This window comes from Panthera tigris, chromosome B1, assembly GCF_018350195.1.
Source record: "Panthera tigris isolate Pti1 chromosome B1, P.tigris_Pti1_mat1.1, whole genome shotgun sequence".
Taxonomy (NCBI): Eukaryota; Metazoa; Chordata; class Mammalia; order Carnivora; family Felidae; genus Panthera; species Panthera tigris.
This window is the reverse complement of record NC_056663.1, coordinates 54,969,272-54,987,547: the sequence shown is the minus strand read 5'-3', so window position 1 is coordinate 54,987,547 and position 18,276 is coordinate 54,969,272. Positions and strand designations below refer to the sequence as shown.

General features: G+C 38.3%; 1 protein-coding gene across 7 annotated transcripts in view; it reads left to right on the top strand.

Annotated features, from left to right (window-relative positions):
* Window positions 1-8,648, top strand: part of SAP30 (Sin3A associated protein 30) — a 45,290-nt gene extending 36,642 nt beyond the window's left edge. Inside the window, exons 6-10 of one of the 7 annotated variants that reach the window (XM_042983602.1) lie at window positions 2-100; window positions 439-528; window positions 4,446-4,549; window positions 5,059-5,163; window positions 7,949-8,648. In XM_042983602.1, the coding sequence (XP_042839536.1) occupies window positions 2-100; window positions 439-528; window positions 4,446-4,549; window positions 5,059-5,163; window positions 7,949-7,963 (413 nt within the window). In that variant the 3' untranslated portion in view covers window positions 7,964-8,648. Of the gene's footprint in view, window position 1; window positions 101-438; window positions 569-4,445; window positions 4,554-5,058; window positions 5,164-7,948 lie in introns of those variants that run through there. The other 6 variants (XM_042983604.1, XM_042983603.1, XM_042983605.1 and 3 more) reach the window with 6 other exon arrangements.
* Window positions 8,649-18,276: the final 9,628 nt, after the last annotated feature.

Here is an 18,276-nt window from a genome sequence, read left to right as displayed (position 1 = left end):
GGATTGACAGACTCACTGCTCCAGCCAGGACTGGGGGAGGAGGGGAGTGGAAGTGAGACAGGGCTGCAAGAACTGCCTCCTTTGGATTCTTCCAAACCAGGCAAGGATGAACTGAACAGCTTCTTTACAGAGGGAAATAACTAGTCTGAACAAGAACCTCAGGGAGGCAGACTCTTGGAGTAATAAAATATAAAACCTGAAGAATTTAGAAAGAACACAGAGAGAATAATTTTAAATTTAAGACGTGTGTGTGTGTGTGTGTGTGTGTGAGAGAGAGAGAGAGAGAGAGAGAGAGAGAGAGAGAGACTGAAAGACAGATGGGAATAGTGGAGAGAGTGGGGAGAGAGAGGAGAAGGAAGGGGAAAAATGGCTAATGTGATTTAGGCAAATAGCTGAGCACCTCTTCGTCTTTCACAATTTCTTCATGTTTTTTTCTAGATACCATCTACATATCTTATAACATTTTGGTTGAAGATGTATTCCAACTCTCCAAGTCCTCACCAAGGAGTCATTACCAGTCAATGGAAAGTAAAAAAGAAAATGACTAAAAAAGAAACCTGTACCTCAAGTAAAGGCACAAAAGGAATTTCAGTCTGTTTTTTGAGCAAACTGCACTGGAATTATAGCATCTGTTAACTCTCCTTTAATTGTTGGTTAATTTTTAAAACTCAATTTGGACTAGTGTTGCAGGAGTCGGAAAAATTATAATAGGGATAATCTAGAATGGAGGGAAGGGCATTCTGGGTTGTACAGAGGAAGGCATGACGGTGAAGGAGAGGGTAACAACTTTGGGGGTTACAAGTAGTTCAGTGTAGCTGGAAGTAGGGATGGCAGGGGAAAAGATTAGAGGACTAGAAAGAGGCAAGTTGATGAAGTACCTCATATGCTACACTGAACATTTTGTATTTTGTCCTGAAAGTGAATGGAAAGATGACGAAAAGTATTAAAAATGATAGCCCCTGACTGCAGTGTGGAATAAGGATGATGTGGGAGGAAGGAAGCTAGAAACAGAAGAGGGGCTCTTGCAGTAACCCAAAAGAGAAGATAGTTAGGAAGCAGAACTGAAAATATTTGGTAACCAATGAGGTTTTTATGTTTAGGGTAGAGGTAGTTGAGAGAAAAGGGAGACTTTATTAACTCTCAAAGACTTGGAGCCTTGGATGAATAATGCATTACTTATCTTGGAAAAAGAATACAAAGAGAGGAGCAGTTTGGGCTGGAGCAGAGGGGGAGATAGAAACGAGTTAGTGTATTTTTTTCCATTGAGTTAGAAATGTTTTTATTTTTTTATTTTATTTTAATTCCAGTATAGTTAACATACAGTGTTAAATTAGTTTCAGGTACACAATGATTCAACACTTCCATACATCGCCTGGCGCTTATCACGAGTACACTCCTTAATCCCTGTCACCTATTTCCCCCATCCTCCCATCCACCTCCCCTCTGATAACCATCACTTTGTTCTCTAAGAATCTGTTTCTTGGTTTATATCTCTCTCTCTTTCTCTCTCTCTCTCTCTTTTTTCCTTTGGTCATTTGTTTTGTTTCTTAAATTCCACATGTGAGTGAAATCATATAATATTTGTCTTTCTCTGACTAACTTGTTTCACTTAGCATTATACTCTCTAGCTCCATCCATGTTGTTGCAAATAGCCAGATTTCATTCTTTTTTATGGCTAAATAATATTCCTGTGTGTGTGTGTGTGTGTGTGTGTGTGTGTGTGTGTGTACCACATCTTCTTTATTCATTCATCAATCAATGGACACTTGGGCTGCTTCCATATTTTGGCCCTTGTAAATAATGCTGCTATAAAGATGGGGGTGTATATATCCCTTTAAATTAGCATTTTTGTATTTTGAAGGTAAATACCCAGTAGTGCAATTACTGGATCATAGGGTGGTTCTATTTTTAACTCTTTAAGGAAACTCCATACTGTTTTCCACAGTGACTGCACCAGTTTGCATTCCCACCAACAGTTCAAGAGGGTTCCTTTTTCTCCACATGCTTGCCAGAACTTATTTCTTCTGTTTTTGATTTTAACCATTCTGACAGGTATAAAGTGATATCTCACTGTAGTTTTGATAGTTTTGATTTACATTTCCCTGATGATGAGTGATGTTGAGCATCTTTTCATTTATCATTTAGCCATCTAGAGGTCTTCTTGGAGGAATATCTGTTCATGTCTTCTGCCCATTTTTAAATTGTATTATTTGTTTTTTGAGTGTTGAGTTGTATAAGTTCTTCATATATTTTAGATACTAACCCTTTATTGGATATGTCATTTGCAAATATCTTCTCCTACTCTGTAGGTTGCCATTTAGTTTTGTTGATTGTTTCCTTCACTGTGCAGGGCCATTTTATTTTGATGTAGTCTCAATAGTTTATTTTTGCTTTTATTTCCCTTGGCTTAATAGACATATCTAGAAAAATGCTTCTACAGCCAATGTCAGAAAAATCACTGCCTGTGTTCTCGTCTAGGATTTTTATGGTTTCAAGTCTTAATTTAGGTCTTTAATCTATTCTGAATTTGTTTTTGTGTATGGTGTAAGAAAATGGTTCAGTTTCACTATTTTGCATGTAGCTGACCAGTTTCCCACCATTTGTGGAAGAGACTGTCTTTTTTCCCATTGGATATTCTTTCCTGCTTTGTTGAAGATTAATTGACCATATGATTGTGGGTTTATTTCTGGGTTTTCTACTCTGTTTCACTGATCTAAGGATTTTTGTGCCAATACTATTTTTGTGCCAATACCATGCTGTTTTGATCACTACAGTTTTGTAATATAATGTGAAGTCCGGTATTGTGATACCTCCAGCTTTGCTTTTCCTTTTCAAAATTGCTTTGGCTATTCAGGGTCTTTTGTGGTTACACATAAATTTTAGGATTTTTTTGTTCTAGTTCTGTGAAAAATGCTGTTAGAATTTTGGTAGAGTTTGCATTAAGTGTGTAGATTGCTTTGGGTAGTATAGACATTTTAGCAATATTTGTTCTTCCAGTCCATGAGCAATGGAATATCTTGCCATTTCTTTGTGTCATCTTCAGTTTCTTCCATCAGTGTTTTATAGTTATCAGAGTACAGATCTTTCACATCTTTAGTTAGTTTTATTCCTAGATATCTTAGTATTTTGGGTGCAGTTTAAATGAGATTGTTTTCTTAATTTCTTTTTCTGCTACTTCAAGAAGTGACTTAGTTTATGAATGTTGAATTTGAGGAGTCCTAGATGCAGCTAGGAATGGTTAGTAAGCACTTGGTTAAATGGACTTGGAGTTCAGAAAAAAGTATGGGCCAGACAATTAGAGTTTACTGATTAATCAACAAAATATTGACTAAGTAACTAATCAAGTTATTCAACTAAATGATAGTTGAAGCCATGGCTTTACCCGTTAAAAGTTACCAAGTATTTTCTGTGTGCCAGGCACTTCACATGTCTGAAACTCATTTACTCTCCTTTATGAGCCCATGAAGTAGATACTATTATTAGTCCCATTTTATAAATGCGGAAACATCAGAGATTTTAAGTAACCTGCCCCATATCTCACGCAAAGCCAGAAAATGGCAAGTCCCTTGCAATGTAGTTCTAGTGTCCATGCCCTTCACTATTGTGCTTCTCAGAATTATAGAGTAAGGATTATAGAGTAAGAAGAAAATAGGGCTAATCAGAATCAGAATCAGAATCTTAGGGACCACTGGCATTTAAGGGATGACTAGAGAACAAGAAGCAGTGGAAAAATCAGGAGAGTATTATCATGGAAATCAAAGAAAGGGCATGTCAAGAAGAATGGAGGTAAGTGAAAGGCCCCTGTTGACAGCTGTTTGAGGGAAGCCATACATGCACACCCTGATATGGAGGTATGTAGAGCAAAGCGTAGAGAAAAGCAACAAGACCAGAAGCAGTTGTCAGTCCTAAGAGAGATCAAATCTCTGGTCTCCGTTTTATTGAAGCTGGAGCAAAAGGTATGGAATTCAAGAAAAGAGATGAGAGGCATATGTGCAATTAACTACATACATTCTTTGTGTATTTATAAATGTGTTTCCTATGACACTGGCTAAAAAAATACTATGCCACAGATAGGGTTAATTTATGTGTATGACTTAAAAGTATAGAAATATGTGCATTTGAAGAGGAAGATGGAAACTATACAGCCTTCACTCCGTCTTGTGAGCTATCCATCTTGTTTACCCCATGTCAGTCAATCTAGACCAGAAGTATGGTGCCAACAACAAATTGATTTGCTTGTAGATGAATTCTCTCTTTTCCTCTTTATTTTACTGTTATTTTCCTGTGTGTTGATTCTTTTTTTACATTTCTTTTATTGCACTGCTCATTTTGTTTCCTTGCATTTAATTGACTTTTAATTTGGGATTCAAATCTGAAACCACTGTTTGTCTTCTTATATATGGAGACTTAAGACATCTTGTTTGTTTTGTTTTCTCTCCTGACAGCCGGTTACTTAGAGCTCATCAAACCCTGGTTTATGTTGCTCTGGAGGCCATCTCTCTCTTCGAGACAGTCTCTGGAGTCTCCCAAAGTAAACCTCTTATGTGTGGTAGGTGAGGACATTTAAATATACTGCCCATTTTCTAGAAAATACTCCCTGCTATATTTTTATGTGATAGTATATGTATGTGTATGTGTGTGTGTGATTTATATAGGTGTATCTTATCAACCTAATGTCCAATCAGATTTGTTACAAATAGAAAAGCCCCACAAATTAGTGACATAGTCAACTCATGAGTAGAAAAAAGTATGATATAGGACTTAAGCAATTTTGTTAAAAGTATTGGTATTAAATTTAAAAAGCAAGCTGATTAGTATTTTATAAACAAACAAACAGTAACAACAACGACAAAATCCTTCCCATCATTTGGAGTTTCGGGAAATGTCTTAGATATAAATAATTTTAGGCATCAGATATCTAAAGCTTACGAAAAACTGGAAACCCACATAAGCGCTTCCTCTGATTTCTGGGATCTCTGGGAGCTCATGCATATGCCCTGATTTAGAATCTGCTGCTCCACTGTTCCATAATTGACCCCTTTCTCTCATCTCCCTCAGGCTTACATCCTTCTGGAGTCACTGAGGGTGGCAGTGTGGGGAAAAGCAGCATCTGGTTTTAACCTTCACAGTTTCCTCCCAAGAGGGAAACAGGACCTGTTTTATGTGAGTATCCTTGACAAAAGGAGTTTCAGAATAATCATGCTCATTGTAAACTAGTTTGCAGTCTGTCTGTTGCAGTACTAATGAGCCACAGATAAAATTACTTTCTCAAATCCCTTTAAAGTCTTCAATCAGTTAAAAAGAAACAGTTAACCTGTTTTATTAACTTTTTTGAACTTGATAAAAGAGTATTCTTTTTTATTAAAACTATTTAAAGTTTCCCTTAAGATGTCCTCTGAAGTTGGACCACTTGTGCTTAGCATGGTTTTTACAGCTGGGTTGAACAAGATAACCTCTATTACTGAGATGTAGCTTTCTGCCACTGACGTGGAACTTATGAGAACAGACCCCACTGAGTAGTCTCAAGTGAGGCCCCAGAGGAGGCAGCAGAAGTACCAAGAAGCTGTTGAGTAAAGTGTTCAGCTGATGCCATTACAACTACAGGAACAGCACCGCTTCCAAGAGGCATTCCTATGGGGGTGCAATTTCAAAGGGCTGATGTACTTGGCAGCTGCTAGGATTCCCACACAGGCAGCCGTGGCTAGAATGGGAATTGGAGGCGGAGACTTCTTGCTCAGAAACTCTTAGTCAGAATAGCCAACACAAGACCTCTTTTACCTGGGCATGGAGAGGGGGGCACCACCCCCGCTGGGTGTGCTGGGCTTTTGCTCAGCGTTTATACACAGAGGTTTTGAGTAACGTGATCTTTAAATATGATAAAAATATGATAACATATGAGCACCTTGAATGATGTGATCTTTAAATATAATATTAAGTATGATTTAAAAATGAACATCAGGGGAGAAGTGTATCAGGAAAAACTATCCACTTTTAAGGAGCCATGGAATATTTAGAACGAATGATAATATTAACATAAAAAAAAAAAAAAAAAAAAAAAAAAAACGTTGGCAGGAAAAGAGGCCAAGAAGGAAAGGAACTTGAAAATAACCCCTTTAGTTTCCTAGCAGTCTAAAAGAGGCACTGGGCTGACAGTAAATAGAATCATAGCCCAAATCCCAACAACAATTCTGTGGTTTGTTAGAAACAACCCACTTATTATACCTAGAAAAAACGAACGATTAAGTGTGCCAGCGTGTGTTCTCTTGTAGACCCTGAGTTATTGCCCTAAGCCTCCCACAGTTATTTCACCGCTACAAGCATCTGGTAGGTTGGTAATGATAACAATAATAGTAATGATATTAGGAATAATAATGTCATTGCCAAGTGTGTTAAACACTCTAGCAATGTTGGTTTCTTTAACCTAAGCAACATTCTTTTATGAGGTAATTTTTCAGATGAGGGAACTGAACCTTAAAAAGATGAAGTAGGTTGGCCAAGATCACGCTCACAGCTGGCGAGAAGTGGAGCAGAAACTGGAGAGCAAGACAAAACTAGGCTCTTAGCTTATTGCTTTCATAAATAGTGAAAGGAGTAGAATGAGAGATCGGAGATCTGAATACCGTTCAAAAAGGTCGTAGCCCATGATTTGAGTGTAAATGGACCACATATATGCTCTCGTAAGACTCCTAAGAGCCATCGTTCTCTTAAGGTGTCTCCTCCGTCTATTTAATGTTAATACTTGGCTTGCAACAATTCTTCCTTGGATACTTAGAAACTTAAATCAGCTAAACAGAGTTTTCAACAAAGTCAGATATGGAAAATGGACAAAATGTCATTCCTTTGGATACAGTTTCTAAGTAATTATAGTTCTAGGAGTAAAAATTATGATACCAGACACTCAGTAAATATTTGTTAAATGAATGAATGGGTTAATAAATAAATTGAAAAGGGGCGCCTGGGTGGCTTAGTAGCTTGAACACCTGACTTTGGCCCAGGTCATGATCTCGTGGTCCATAAGTTCAAGCCTCAAGTCAGGCTCTGTGCTGACAGCTCAGAGCCTGGAGCCTGCTTCAGATTCTGTGTCTCCTTCTCTCTCTTCCCCTCCCCCACTCACACTCTGTCTCTCTGTCTCACACACATAAATAAACATCAAAAAAATTTTTTAAATAAATAAATTGAATGGACACAACATTTGGGTAGAAGGTAGGTTTTTGGAAATTATTCACCATTCAGTAATTACTTATCATCTGTCACATACTATGACTAATGTTATAGTGTCCCTGAGAACGAAGTTCAGCAGCTAGCCACCACTGTTGTCTCAAGGACTTCTCCAAAGTGCAGGCTACTAAGTTCCACTATACATCCTCAGTTTTCCCCCTTGTAAATTAAAGGGTTTAATTGGTAATTTTTATGGTTCCTTCTATTTCCCACTTTCTATAATTGTATGATTCTCAATCTTATTTTAATAAACTTAAAATGTTAGAATAGTTTTTACACCCAGTATTCTCTATTATTTCACATCTCAGATTATTGTGGTGCATTTGTTACAGTTAGTCAATATTGATACATTACTACTAACTAAAATCCATACTTTATTCTTTTTTTTTTTTTTAAGTTTGTCCCTAATATCCTTTTCTAGAATCTTCTCCAGGACACCACATTACATGACATCTCCTTAGGCTTCTCTTGGCTGTGACAGCTACTTAGACTTCCCTTGTTTCTGAGGATCTTGACAAAAAAACCATTTTTTTTTTTTAAGTAATCTCTACACCCAGTGTGGGGCTTGAATTCATGACCCTGAGATTAAAGGTCACATGCTTTCCAACAGCCAGCCAAAGTACCCTGATCTTGACAAGTTTTGAAGAGTATTGGTTGGTTTTATAGATGTCCCTCAATTGAGATTTGTCTAGTATTTATCATATTATTAAACTTGGGTTGTATGTTTCAGGGAAGAAGACCATAGAGTTAAAGCGCTGTTTTCATCACATCATATGAAAGGTACCTACTATGAATGTGACTTATCAGTGTTGATAGTAGCCTTAGTCAGCTGGCTGAGGTAGTGTTTGCCAGGTTTCTGCACTGTAAAGTTGTTCTTTTTCTCTCTCTCTCCATACTGCACTCTTTGGAAGGAAGTCACTATGCTCAGTCTACACTGAAGGAGTGGGGGAGTTATATTCCATCTTCTTGAGGACAGAGTATCTACATACATTTTTTGGGATTCTTCTGCACATGAAATTTATCTTTATTTATTTATTTGTATCGGTATGAACTCATGGCTCTTTACTTTATACTTTGGATTATAATCCAATATTACTTTTAAAGTTTTTTGTTGTTCTAATAGCTCTAGCTTTGGCCACTGGGAGCTCTTTCAGCTGTATCCTGTGTCCTTTTGGTATACGCCCTCATCAAGTGTTTTCCCAGTCGGCATGCATTAAGATTCAGTTTTTGTGTTGTAAGGTTTATGGGTTTTGATGAACACATAGCATCATGTATTCACTATTACATTATGATATAGAGTAGTCTCACTGCCCTAAAATATCTCCTGTGCCTCATTTACTCAGTCTTCCCCTGCCTGGAACCCCTGGCAACCATTGATCTTTTTACCATTTCTATAGTTTTACCTTCTCCGGGCTGTCATATCATTGGAACCATATATTATGTAGCCTCTATAAATTGGATTCTCTCACTTAGCAATATGTATTTAAAAGTCATATTCATATTTTTATGGTTTGATGGTGTATTTCTTTTTATCACCGAATCATATTCCATTATATAGATATGCCACAGTTCATTTATCCTTTCACTTGTTAAAGGACATCTTAGTTGCTTATAGTTTTTGCAATCATGAATAAAGATGCTATATACATTTGTGTGCAGGTTTTGTTTGGACATAAATTTTGAAACAAGTTAATATCTTTTTAACATTTATGTTTCAGTTTGTAATTGTTGGTTTGTAATCATCTAGCTTTTATATGGCTTCTCACATAGAGCTATTTTAAAAATAATGAACAGTTTCACATAATAAATCTGTTCAGAATCAGGTACCATCTTTTATAAAGTATAAACAATAAACCCATTAATATTTTATGGAATAAAGGGAACTTTAAATATAGGGCACTTTAGAAATATTTACATTTAATGTTTTTTGAAATATGAGCGGACCTGTGGTCTGACAAGGCCATTTCTTTCATATCACAAACAGGGACATTTATAGGTGTTAAATTAGCTGCAAAATTGTTCCTTTATTTCTCCCTCACTAATAAAACATGTTAAAAATTACATGTTTGGAAATCCAAATACAAGGATTTGTAAGTTGAAGTAATAAATATAGCACTATATTAGATAACTAAAACCAGCTTCCTTTATGTGAATACCTATCAGATAGGACACATGAAATGCCAAGCAATAACAAGCAATGGAAATATTCTCCCTAGATATTTCATCTCTAAATGCATGAATGTGTTACCTATAGTATAATCCTATTAAAACATAACTCGTTATTCCATAAGATATGGCTATATATTAGAGTGGGAGGCAAATATATTCACTGAAAGTCTAAAACATGGTAACAATTCTACAAGGAAGGAAGGAAGGAAGGAAGGAAGGAAGGAAGGAAGGAAGGAAGGAAGAAAGAAAGGAAGGAAGGAAGAAAGAAAAAAGAAAAGAAAAAAGCCTTTCTATAACACTTTTATCAAATTGCAAGTTAGTCTTTGTCTTTAATACTAGTATTCAAAGAGAGTTCCTTCTTTGGGGATGAATTAACAAAAAATTGCCCCCACATTGTTACCACCTTATAGAATTTTCACTATATTTTCCCACAGTATCCTTGTGCTGACTGGTCCAGCAAAGCTGAAATATAAAATATCCTGGCATCAAGAAAGCTTTAACATTGAATGTTGTATTTTATGTCTTAAGTTAATTGACGTAAAATATTTGAAAAACTGGAAAAGATCAAGTACTAGGAGAATGAGGGGCTTAAGAATATACTGGCTTGGGGCACCTGGGTGGCTCAGTCCATTAAGCTTCCAACTTCGGCTCAGGTCATGATCTCACAGTTTGTGAGTTTGAGCCCCACGTCAGGCTCTGTGCTGACAGCTCAGAGCCTGGAGCCTGCTTCAGATTCTGTGTCTCCCTCTCTCTGCCCCTCCCCTGCTTGTGTTCTCTCTCTCTCTCTCTGTCTCTCTCTGTCTCTCTCTGTCTCTCTCTCTCTCTCTCTCTCCCTGTCTCTCAAAAATAAATAAACATTTAAAAAGGAATATATTGGTTCAATATATTTCTCCTCTCCATAGGAATTATGATCTTTTTAGTATCAGAAAATTAGTGAGTCTAAAGCCATGTTGGCAAATGCTGGCATTCCCTGACCAAAGGTTCTGAGATTTTTCTGTTAGGAACTTGACTCACTGAGAGATGAGGACTGGTTTACCAAGAAGCCTGGAAGATTTTAGGGCTTTAGTTCAGTGGAAGAAATTCAGAAGAGAATTTTTGGGAATCAGATTCTCTCTGAAGCAGAACAAACCTTATGATGCATTGCTTGGGGGCTTCTGTAGATACACTAGCCCCCATTACTACTACCACTATTATTATTATTATTATTATTATTATTACTATTATTTTAGAGAGAGAGCATGAGCAGGGGAGAGGGGCAGAGGGAAAGAGAGGGAGAATCTTAAGCAAGGTCCATGCCCAGTGCAGAGCACAACATGAGGCTCGATCCCACGACCCTGAGATCATGAACTGAGCTGAAATCAAGAGCCGCATGCTTAACTGACTGAGCCACACAGGCACTTCGCACCTTTTCATTACAAAAAATAAGACAAGGAAAATCCTTCTCTTTCTCTCCCCCATTTAACAGGGGGCCCTTTAGATCCTTAGTGCCTCCATATCGTAGAATCTTTTTCTATCCTTTATTCCCATGAAACTTTATAAATGACATGCTCTATATACTCCCATGTTTTAGCTACCTCTCAAATAAGGACAAATTATAATCAATAATTTTTAAGTGTTCCAACTTTCCAGAAACATTCATAGTGATTTGAAACTTTGTTTGTTTATCTGGAGAAGTGGCAAGATAGAACAAGACATTTACTTCCTGGATCTTCTTTATAGTTCCCTGAATAATCTTAATTATGCCAACATGAAGTGAGTTGATATACATGTCTCTGGGGAAAGGAAATTTACAAAGATTGTTCTTCCCACTTTCCCCGTGATATGCCAAATTAAACTTACCTAGGGCCAAAGATCCTCCAGAAAGAAAGGGATCAAGACCCTATCCCCTACCTTTTGGAGATTAGAGCTTTCTGAAGGGCTGAGAAAGCCCTAACAGAGATCCCATGGCAATAGAACACACTGAAGTTACCTCAAGAAGAAAGAGGGAGTCTGGCATAGTGACTTAGGCTCAACACCAGGGCCTAGAGGTTTGTAGGGACAGTGTATTTAGGGACAGCATGTTTAGATACAGTGTGTAGCTGTGGTTAGAAACCCAATTATACCTGGCCACTTTGGCAAAGCTGTCGGGTCTAGAGAACAGTGGCTGATTATATGAGTATAAAGCCAATAAGCTGTCATCTCGTGAACCCACGTCCTCAGTGCTACCCTGCTGCCTCTACAGGGTTATTCAGCTTAAAGGACACCCTTATAGCAAGCCAGGGACTCATTGGAAACTTAGGAACCAGTTTTCAACAATAACACCACGTAGGAGTGATTAAAATCAGAACTTTAAGTGGACTGATTAGTTCTTTCCACACAGAACGTTGAAGCAATACTGCTCCCTTTGGACTAAGTAACTTCCCAGGGTTCCTGGACAAGTTGAAGAATGGTGAGTCCTTGAGAGCGAGAGATACCGAATTACCTACAATCTGGAGGAATGGGGGTTTAAGCAAGTAATTAGAAAAAGAAGATGCCCGGGAACCCTCTTGCACTGTTGGTGGGAATGCAAATTGGTGCAGCCACTCTGGAAAGCAGTGTGGAGGTTCCTCAGAAAATTAAAAATAGACCTACCCTATGACCCAGCAATAGCACTGATAGGAATTTACCCAAGGGATACAGGAGTACTGATGCATAGGGGCACTTGTACCCCAATGTTTATAGCAGCACTTTCAACAATAGCCAAATTATGGAAAGAGGCTAAATGTCCATCAACTGATGAATGGATAAAGAAATTGTGGTTTATATACACAATGGAGTACTACGTGGCAATGAGAAAGAATGAAATATGGCCCTTTGTAGCAACGTGGATGGAATTGGAGAATGTGATGCTAAGTGAAATAAGCCATACAGAGAAAGACAGATACTATATGGTTTCACTCTTATGTGGATCCTGAGAAACTTAACAGAAACCCATGGGGGAGGGGAAGGAAAAAAAAAAAGAGGTTAGAGTGGGAGAGAGCCAAAGCATAAGAGACTCTTAAAAACTGAGAACAAACTGAGGGTTGATGGGGGATGGGAGGGAGGGGAGAGTGGGTGATGGGCATTGAGGAGGGCACCTTTTGGGATGAGCACTGGGTGTTGTATGGAAACCAGTTTGACAATAAATTTCATATATTGGAAAAAAAAATTCCGTGGGGAAAAAAAAAAAGAAGATGCCCAAATTTGGAATCCAAACTGGTGGAGGTCATACAGATTATATTTTGTTAGTTTATTGTGAATCTCCAAAAGATGAAGCGTTTGCCAAATTTATTTAACCACCAAACATTTTTTCCCCTAAACTAGGCACCTCGAGGGACTAGATTCCAAGGAACACTTGTTGGAAAATGCTGCTCGAATGGTAGAATTTTCTCTACTAAATCATGACAAAGGAGCAGGAAATGGCACCCACTCATATAATCGCTTAACAGTTCTGTGGTGTCAATGACAATATTCTAGTAACTCTAACTCAAGGAGAGCAGAGTGCACAGGGAGAGGGTGCTGAAATCATATCCACAGCTTTCTCCTTGACTCCATCTATCCTTTGCCTTTGAATAATGATCACCACCTGCAATCACTTGTGGGCTCCATGAGTAAGGATTTTCATCTCACTGTGTTAAGTATCCTCAGTGCCTAGAACTTTGTTTGGCACCATGTAGGTTTTCAGTAATTTGTTCAGCTATTTGTTGAATGAATGAACTTCTGGCCTTCACTAGCAAATTTACTGAAAATTTAAATAGCCTTTTTCTTTTTTTCTTTTTCTTTTTCTTTTTTCTCTTTTGCATAGCTTACACCTTGCGGCTGCAGAATAGATCCTTCTAAAAATTCAGGAAGTATGAGAATAGTAATGACTGGGAAATCTTGACTAAGTTCAGTAGGCCCAATTCTCTAAAACAAATTGAAAATAACATTTTATTTCTAAATCAAGTGAAATCCATATTTACCCAAGTCAAACCAACCTGGGATTGGGGCAAGGGTCCAATGAAGCCATTGGACCAGTTGAATCACTATTGCCCCAAGTCCACATTGCCCAATCTAAGGATGATATGTAACATATTTAACAACTGTAAGTCTTATAAATAAACTTAATTTAACTCAATAAATCAGTATATAAGGAAAAATATTTAAGAATTACCCCAATTTAAAAAAAATTACCCCAATTACCACAATGTGCATAATGACATTGTTCTATGTCTTGACTATTGTAAATACTGCTGCTATAAATATGGGGATGCAGATATCTCTTTGCCATTCTGTTTTCATTCCCTTGCCATATATGCCCAGAAATGGAATGGCTGGATCATATGGTAGTCCTATTTTTATGGAACTAAAAATAGAACTTTGCCCATTTTTTTTAATTGGATTATTTATCTTTTGTTTGTTTGTTTTGTTTCGCTATTGAGTTGTATGAGTTCTTTATATATTTTAGATATTAACCCCTTAGCAAATATATGCTTTACAAATGCTTTTTGTCTTACTCTGTAGGTTGTTAATCATTTGTTGTGCAGCCTGTGGATTTTGACACTCTTTTTGTCCTGGGTAAATTTTCCCCCAATAGCTTGAGAGCTTGAGAAGAGATCTTTGATTCTCAGTAGTTTAGGAGAATTGTTCTCAACATGGCTGTGCGTCAGAAGCAGCCAGTTGTGTGAGACGAAGGCACGAAGACCGAAAACTCCGTAGGTCAATTGGGTCTGCATCCAAGGTTGGGAACCCTTAGCTTAGGGGTCTGTTTTGGCTCCAAAGCAAATACTCACTCTTCCCCTCCATTTATTAGGCCCACTGCCAGATGTACCCTCATGCCTCAACAGGATTAATTCTTAGGAAATTCATAAACAGTTCGGCTGTTACTTTGGGATTCCTGCCACTCTGTGAACCACTCCTATGAACAGTGATGCACAATTTCCTTTAAGTTAATTCCATAAGTTGCATTTCAAAAAAAAAAGAAAAGAAAAGAAAAGAAAAGAAACAACCTGTGACATCACAAGGAAACCACTTTTAGTTGCTCCATTTCCTGGAGCCTACAGCTGGCAAAATGCCTGGGACAAGATGTATTCAATTCAAGTCAAAGCAGAGCTGTGTTAGGAGAAACAGATGGCCCACCTAAGGTGAAAAAATTACTTTCTTGGGGGAAAAGGCAGGGTGGTTTATTCATCTCTTCCTCTAGGAAGGCGGGAATGTGCGCAGGCAAAATAAACAAAACACATTACAAACACATTCCACAGAGGAACACAATAAATGGTGCTGAACAAGCCTATGGGAGGCATCTTCCTGCCTCCAGGCAGGCTGTAGGAGCTTGTCGCATGTACATCAAAGTGCCCCCCAAATCTGAAAATCATTCTGTCAGAGGAAATAATAAGAACCAACACATAATTGAAGAGACAGACCATCAGTGACCCTCCCTAAGAGCTGGTAATGGAAGACTGAAAAGACGGGAGAGTCAAGATGAGCCAGATACAGGTTCAGGAAAATAGCTGAACAGAAAACAAAGCAGTGGGAATTGGCTTGTGCTCCATTTGAGGAAAACTGGGATTGATGTGGCTAGAGGGGTAGTAGATAGATCATCTGCATTTATTTAGAAAAGGGGAGACTAGGCAGTGAAAATTTGTTGCCCATCATTTCACATTTTCCAGGAGAGAGAGGCACTTTTCCTGGAGGCTGCCAGTGTTCAGATCACCTGGAAAGCACATTCCCCTCAGAAGGCTTTTCTAATACCCAGATGAAACACTCCTTAAGTTTATCCAACTCATTTGTTGGATATCCAACTAGTTTAGAAATGTGTGTTCAACAAGTAACATTCTGATTATGAATTTGGTCTCTCTGCCCTTAATAATGGGCAGGATTGAGGCAACAAGTTTGGAGGTCACTGGAGAGATGTATTATATACCTGTTACAAAGAAATAAATTTGTGTTTTATTTGATATGTCAATCTTTTGAGGGTTTCGTTAGCATAAGTTAGTTCTGCAACCTAATTTCCTAGAACTGCAGACAAAATCCACTCTTTGGACCTGCAGAGCTGAGTATGAGACCTCAGAACACTGTGACCACTCCCCCATATTGCCATCACGTAGGCTTCACTCATGAAGCCTTAAGCCGCCTTCCTGAACATCTGTGCCTCTCTCTCTATTCAACACAAACCATCCCCAAAAGTTATCTCCTTACTTCTTTAAAATCAGCAGAGGATAATTCTAAATTATGTTCTCTGTAATGCATTCTAGTGTCTCACAGCCCTGAACCTTAGGAAACAAGTCACATTATCTGTGACCATGTAGTTTCACTGAATACACTGTAACTATATAGTTTCACCAAGTAGCAAACTTACAGCTTCTTGTGGGCCTTGCTGTTCTCTTCATCTCAAGAGGGTGGGCCATGGTGAGGCTGCATGATCATGTACTGAAGGTCTTTCAACAAGGGGTGGGAAAGGAAAGACTACACTATCAAACACTGTTCCTACCCGGACCCCCTCATGTGATCAAATACAAGGGACAAAGTAATTTGAAAGGGAAGGTAATTGGGTCAAATGAAGAGAACGTAGAGTGTTCTCATCCAAAAGCACAGAACTAGGGGCGCCTGGGTGGCGCAGTCGGTTAAGCGTCCGACTTCAGCCAGGTCACGATCTCGCGGTCCGTGAGTTCGAGCCCCGCGTCAGGCTCTGGGCTGATGGCTCGGAGCCTGGAGCCTGTTTCCGATTCTGTGTCTCCCTCTCTCTCTGCCCCTCCCCCGTTCATGCTCTGTCTCTCTGTGTCCCAAAAATAAATAAAAAACGTTGAAAAAAAAATTTTCAAAAGCGCAGAACTAGAAGGGTACTTCTTTCTGTCAGCTGTGCTCACAGTAGCTGTGGGAGAGTGTGGAGCTTTGCCCATTTCTTTCTATCAAAGAGAATGTATGCTTCTATGACTTGCCCGACATTGTCATCTCTGGCTCTTATAAAGCTGGAGCACCAACCCTTCAGGTACTCTTGCTTGGTTGTCTCTCTCCTAGGCAGTAAATGGTTGACACTGTTCACCCCCTTGGTGGTTACTGCACACTTGTTTGCTGTAGGGCATTTGCCCATTGGTCTTTTGGTGATGAATAACTTTTGCCTGTCTCCAAAATGAGATGGAGGCAGCAATGACCCAACTCTGGAAAATATCTGTTAGTCTTACATCCCAGAAATTGTCCTGTATCCCTTGAAAAGAGCAGACTGTCTTCCCTTTCAATGCAAAATAGAAATATTAACGTTGCACATTAATTTCTTTTTCTTCCCTATTGGAGAGTCGGCTGAAGGACCAATAATGACGACTATTGTAAAAATTCTCTCAAAATATTCATTTCATAAATAGGGTAAGAGATACATTCACTAAAACTGAGATTTAAAGGGTTCTGTGAGGTGACAAAATGGGGTTTGCAATTCAGGATGTTTATTGCTCTCAGGGGCTATGGCTAGTCCCTTATGAAGCAAAGTTTCAGTTGGGTAGAGATTGAGTAATTAGAACACAGATGCATTGTGTAACTCCTTCTTCCTCTTTATTTACTGTGGACCAGTGAATATTTTAAGCCTCGAGCTCTAGGCCAACTCAATAGATTTAATTTTTTGGTATCTTGTATCACGAGAGCTCAGCACTTCTTATACAAAGTGGCTACAGATTACGAAGGCCATTATATGTCTCTGTACTGATACTGAATTCGTCTGACAGAATTCACATAAGAAGATCCTAACAGCTTTGTCTTTAAAGGGAAAGAGAATGGACATTTACTGACTATTGACTCTGTAGCCACAATACCTTTATTGACAAATCTCTGAGATTGATACTATTTCTCCTATGTTATGAATGGGATTGAGACTCAGAGAGATTAAGCAATTTGTTGAAGATAATAGAGTACCTTAGAAGCCTAAATGGACATGTTCTCTTCTAGCCAATATTACACAGAATGGAAGTGATAGTACTGTAGTCCTGGACTTTAGGATTTAAACCCAGTCTCTCTAACCCCCAAACCACTGCTCTTTTCTATACCATGCTGCCATATTAACATACAAGAAGCTAGAGAATTGCCACAGAGTTTGTTCTTTCTTCTTTGTTGGATTTTACTGCCCCATTTTTTTTTCCATTTTGTTTTTGGTGTATTAAAGTACATATAACATACAATTTACCACCTTAACCATTTTTAAGGGTACGGTTCAGCGATATTAAATATATTCTTAAAGTGCAACTATCTCCACCATCCATCTTCATAACTTTTTTCATCTTATAAAACTGAAACTTTATACCCATTAAACAGTAACTGTGGGAGGTTTCCCCCCACTCCTTGGCAACCATGATTGTACTTTCTATTTCTATGAATTTGACCAATCTAAGAACCTCATATAAGTCACATCATACACTATTTGCCTTTTTGTGACTGTCTTATTTTAGCATAATATCTTCAAGGTTCATGCGTGTTGTAGCATATTGTAGAATTTCCTTCATTTTTTAAAATGTTTATTTATTTATTTTTGAGAGAGAGAGAACACAAGTGGGAGAGGGGCACAGAGAGAGAAGGAGAGAGAGAATCTCAAGCAGGCAATGTAGAACCTGACGTGGGGCTCAATCTCACAAACTGTGAGGTCACGACCTGAGCTGAAACAAGAGCCAGATGCTTAACCAACTGAACCACGCAGGCGCCCAAAATTTCCTTCATTTTGTAAAGCTGAATAATATTCCATGTATATGTGTATCACATTTTGCTTGTCCATTCATTTGTCGATGGACTCTTTGTTTTATCTATTGTGAGTAATGCTGCTATGAACATGGGTATAAAATATTTCTTTGAGACCCTGCTTTCAATTCTCTTAGGTATACACCTGAAAGTAGAATCGTTGGATCGTATGATAATTCTACACTTAATTTTTTGAGGAAA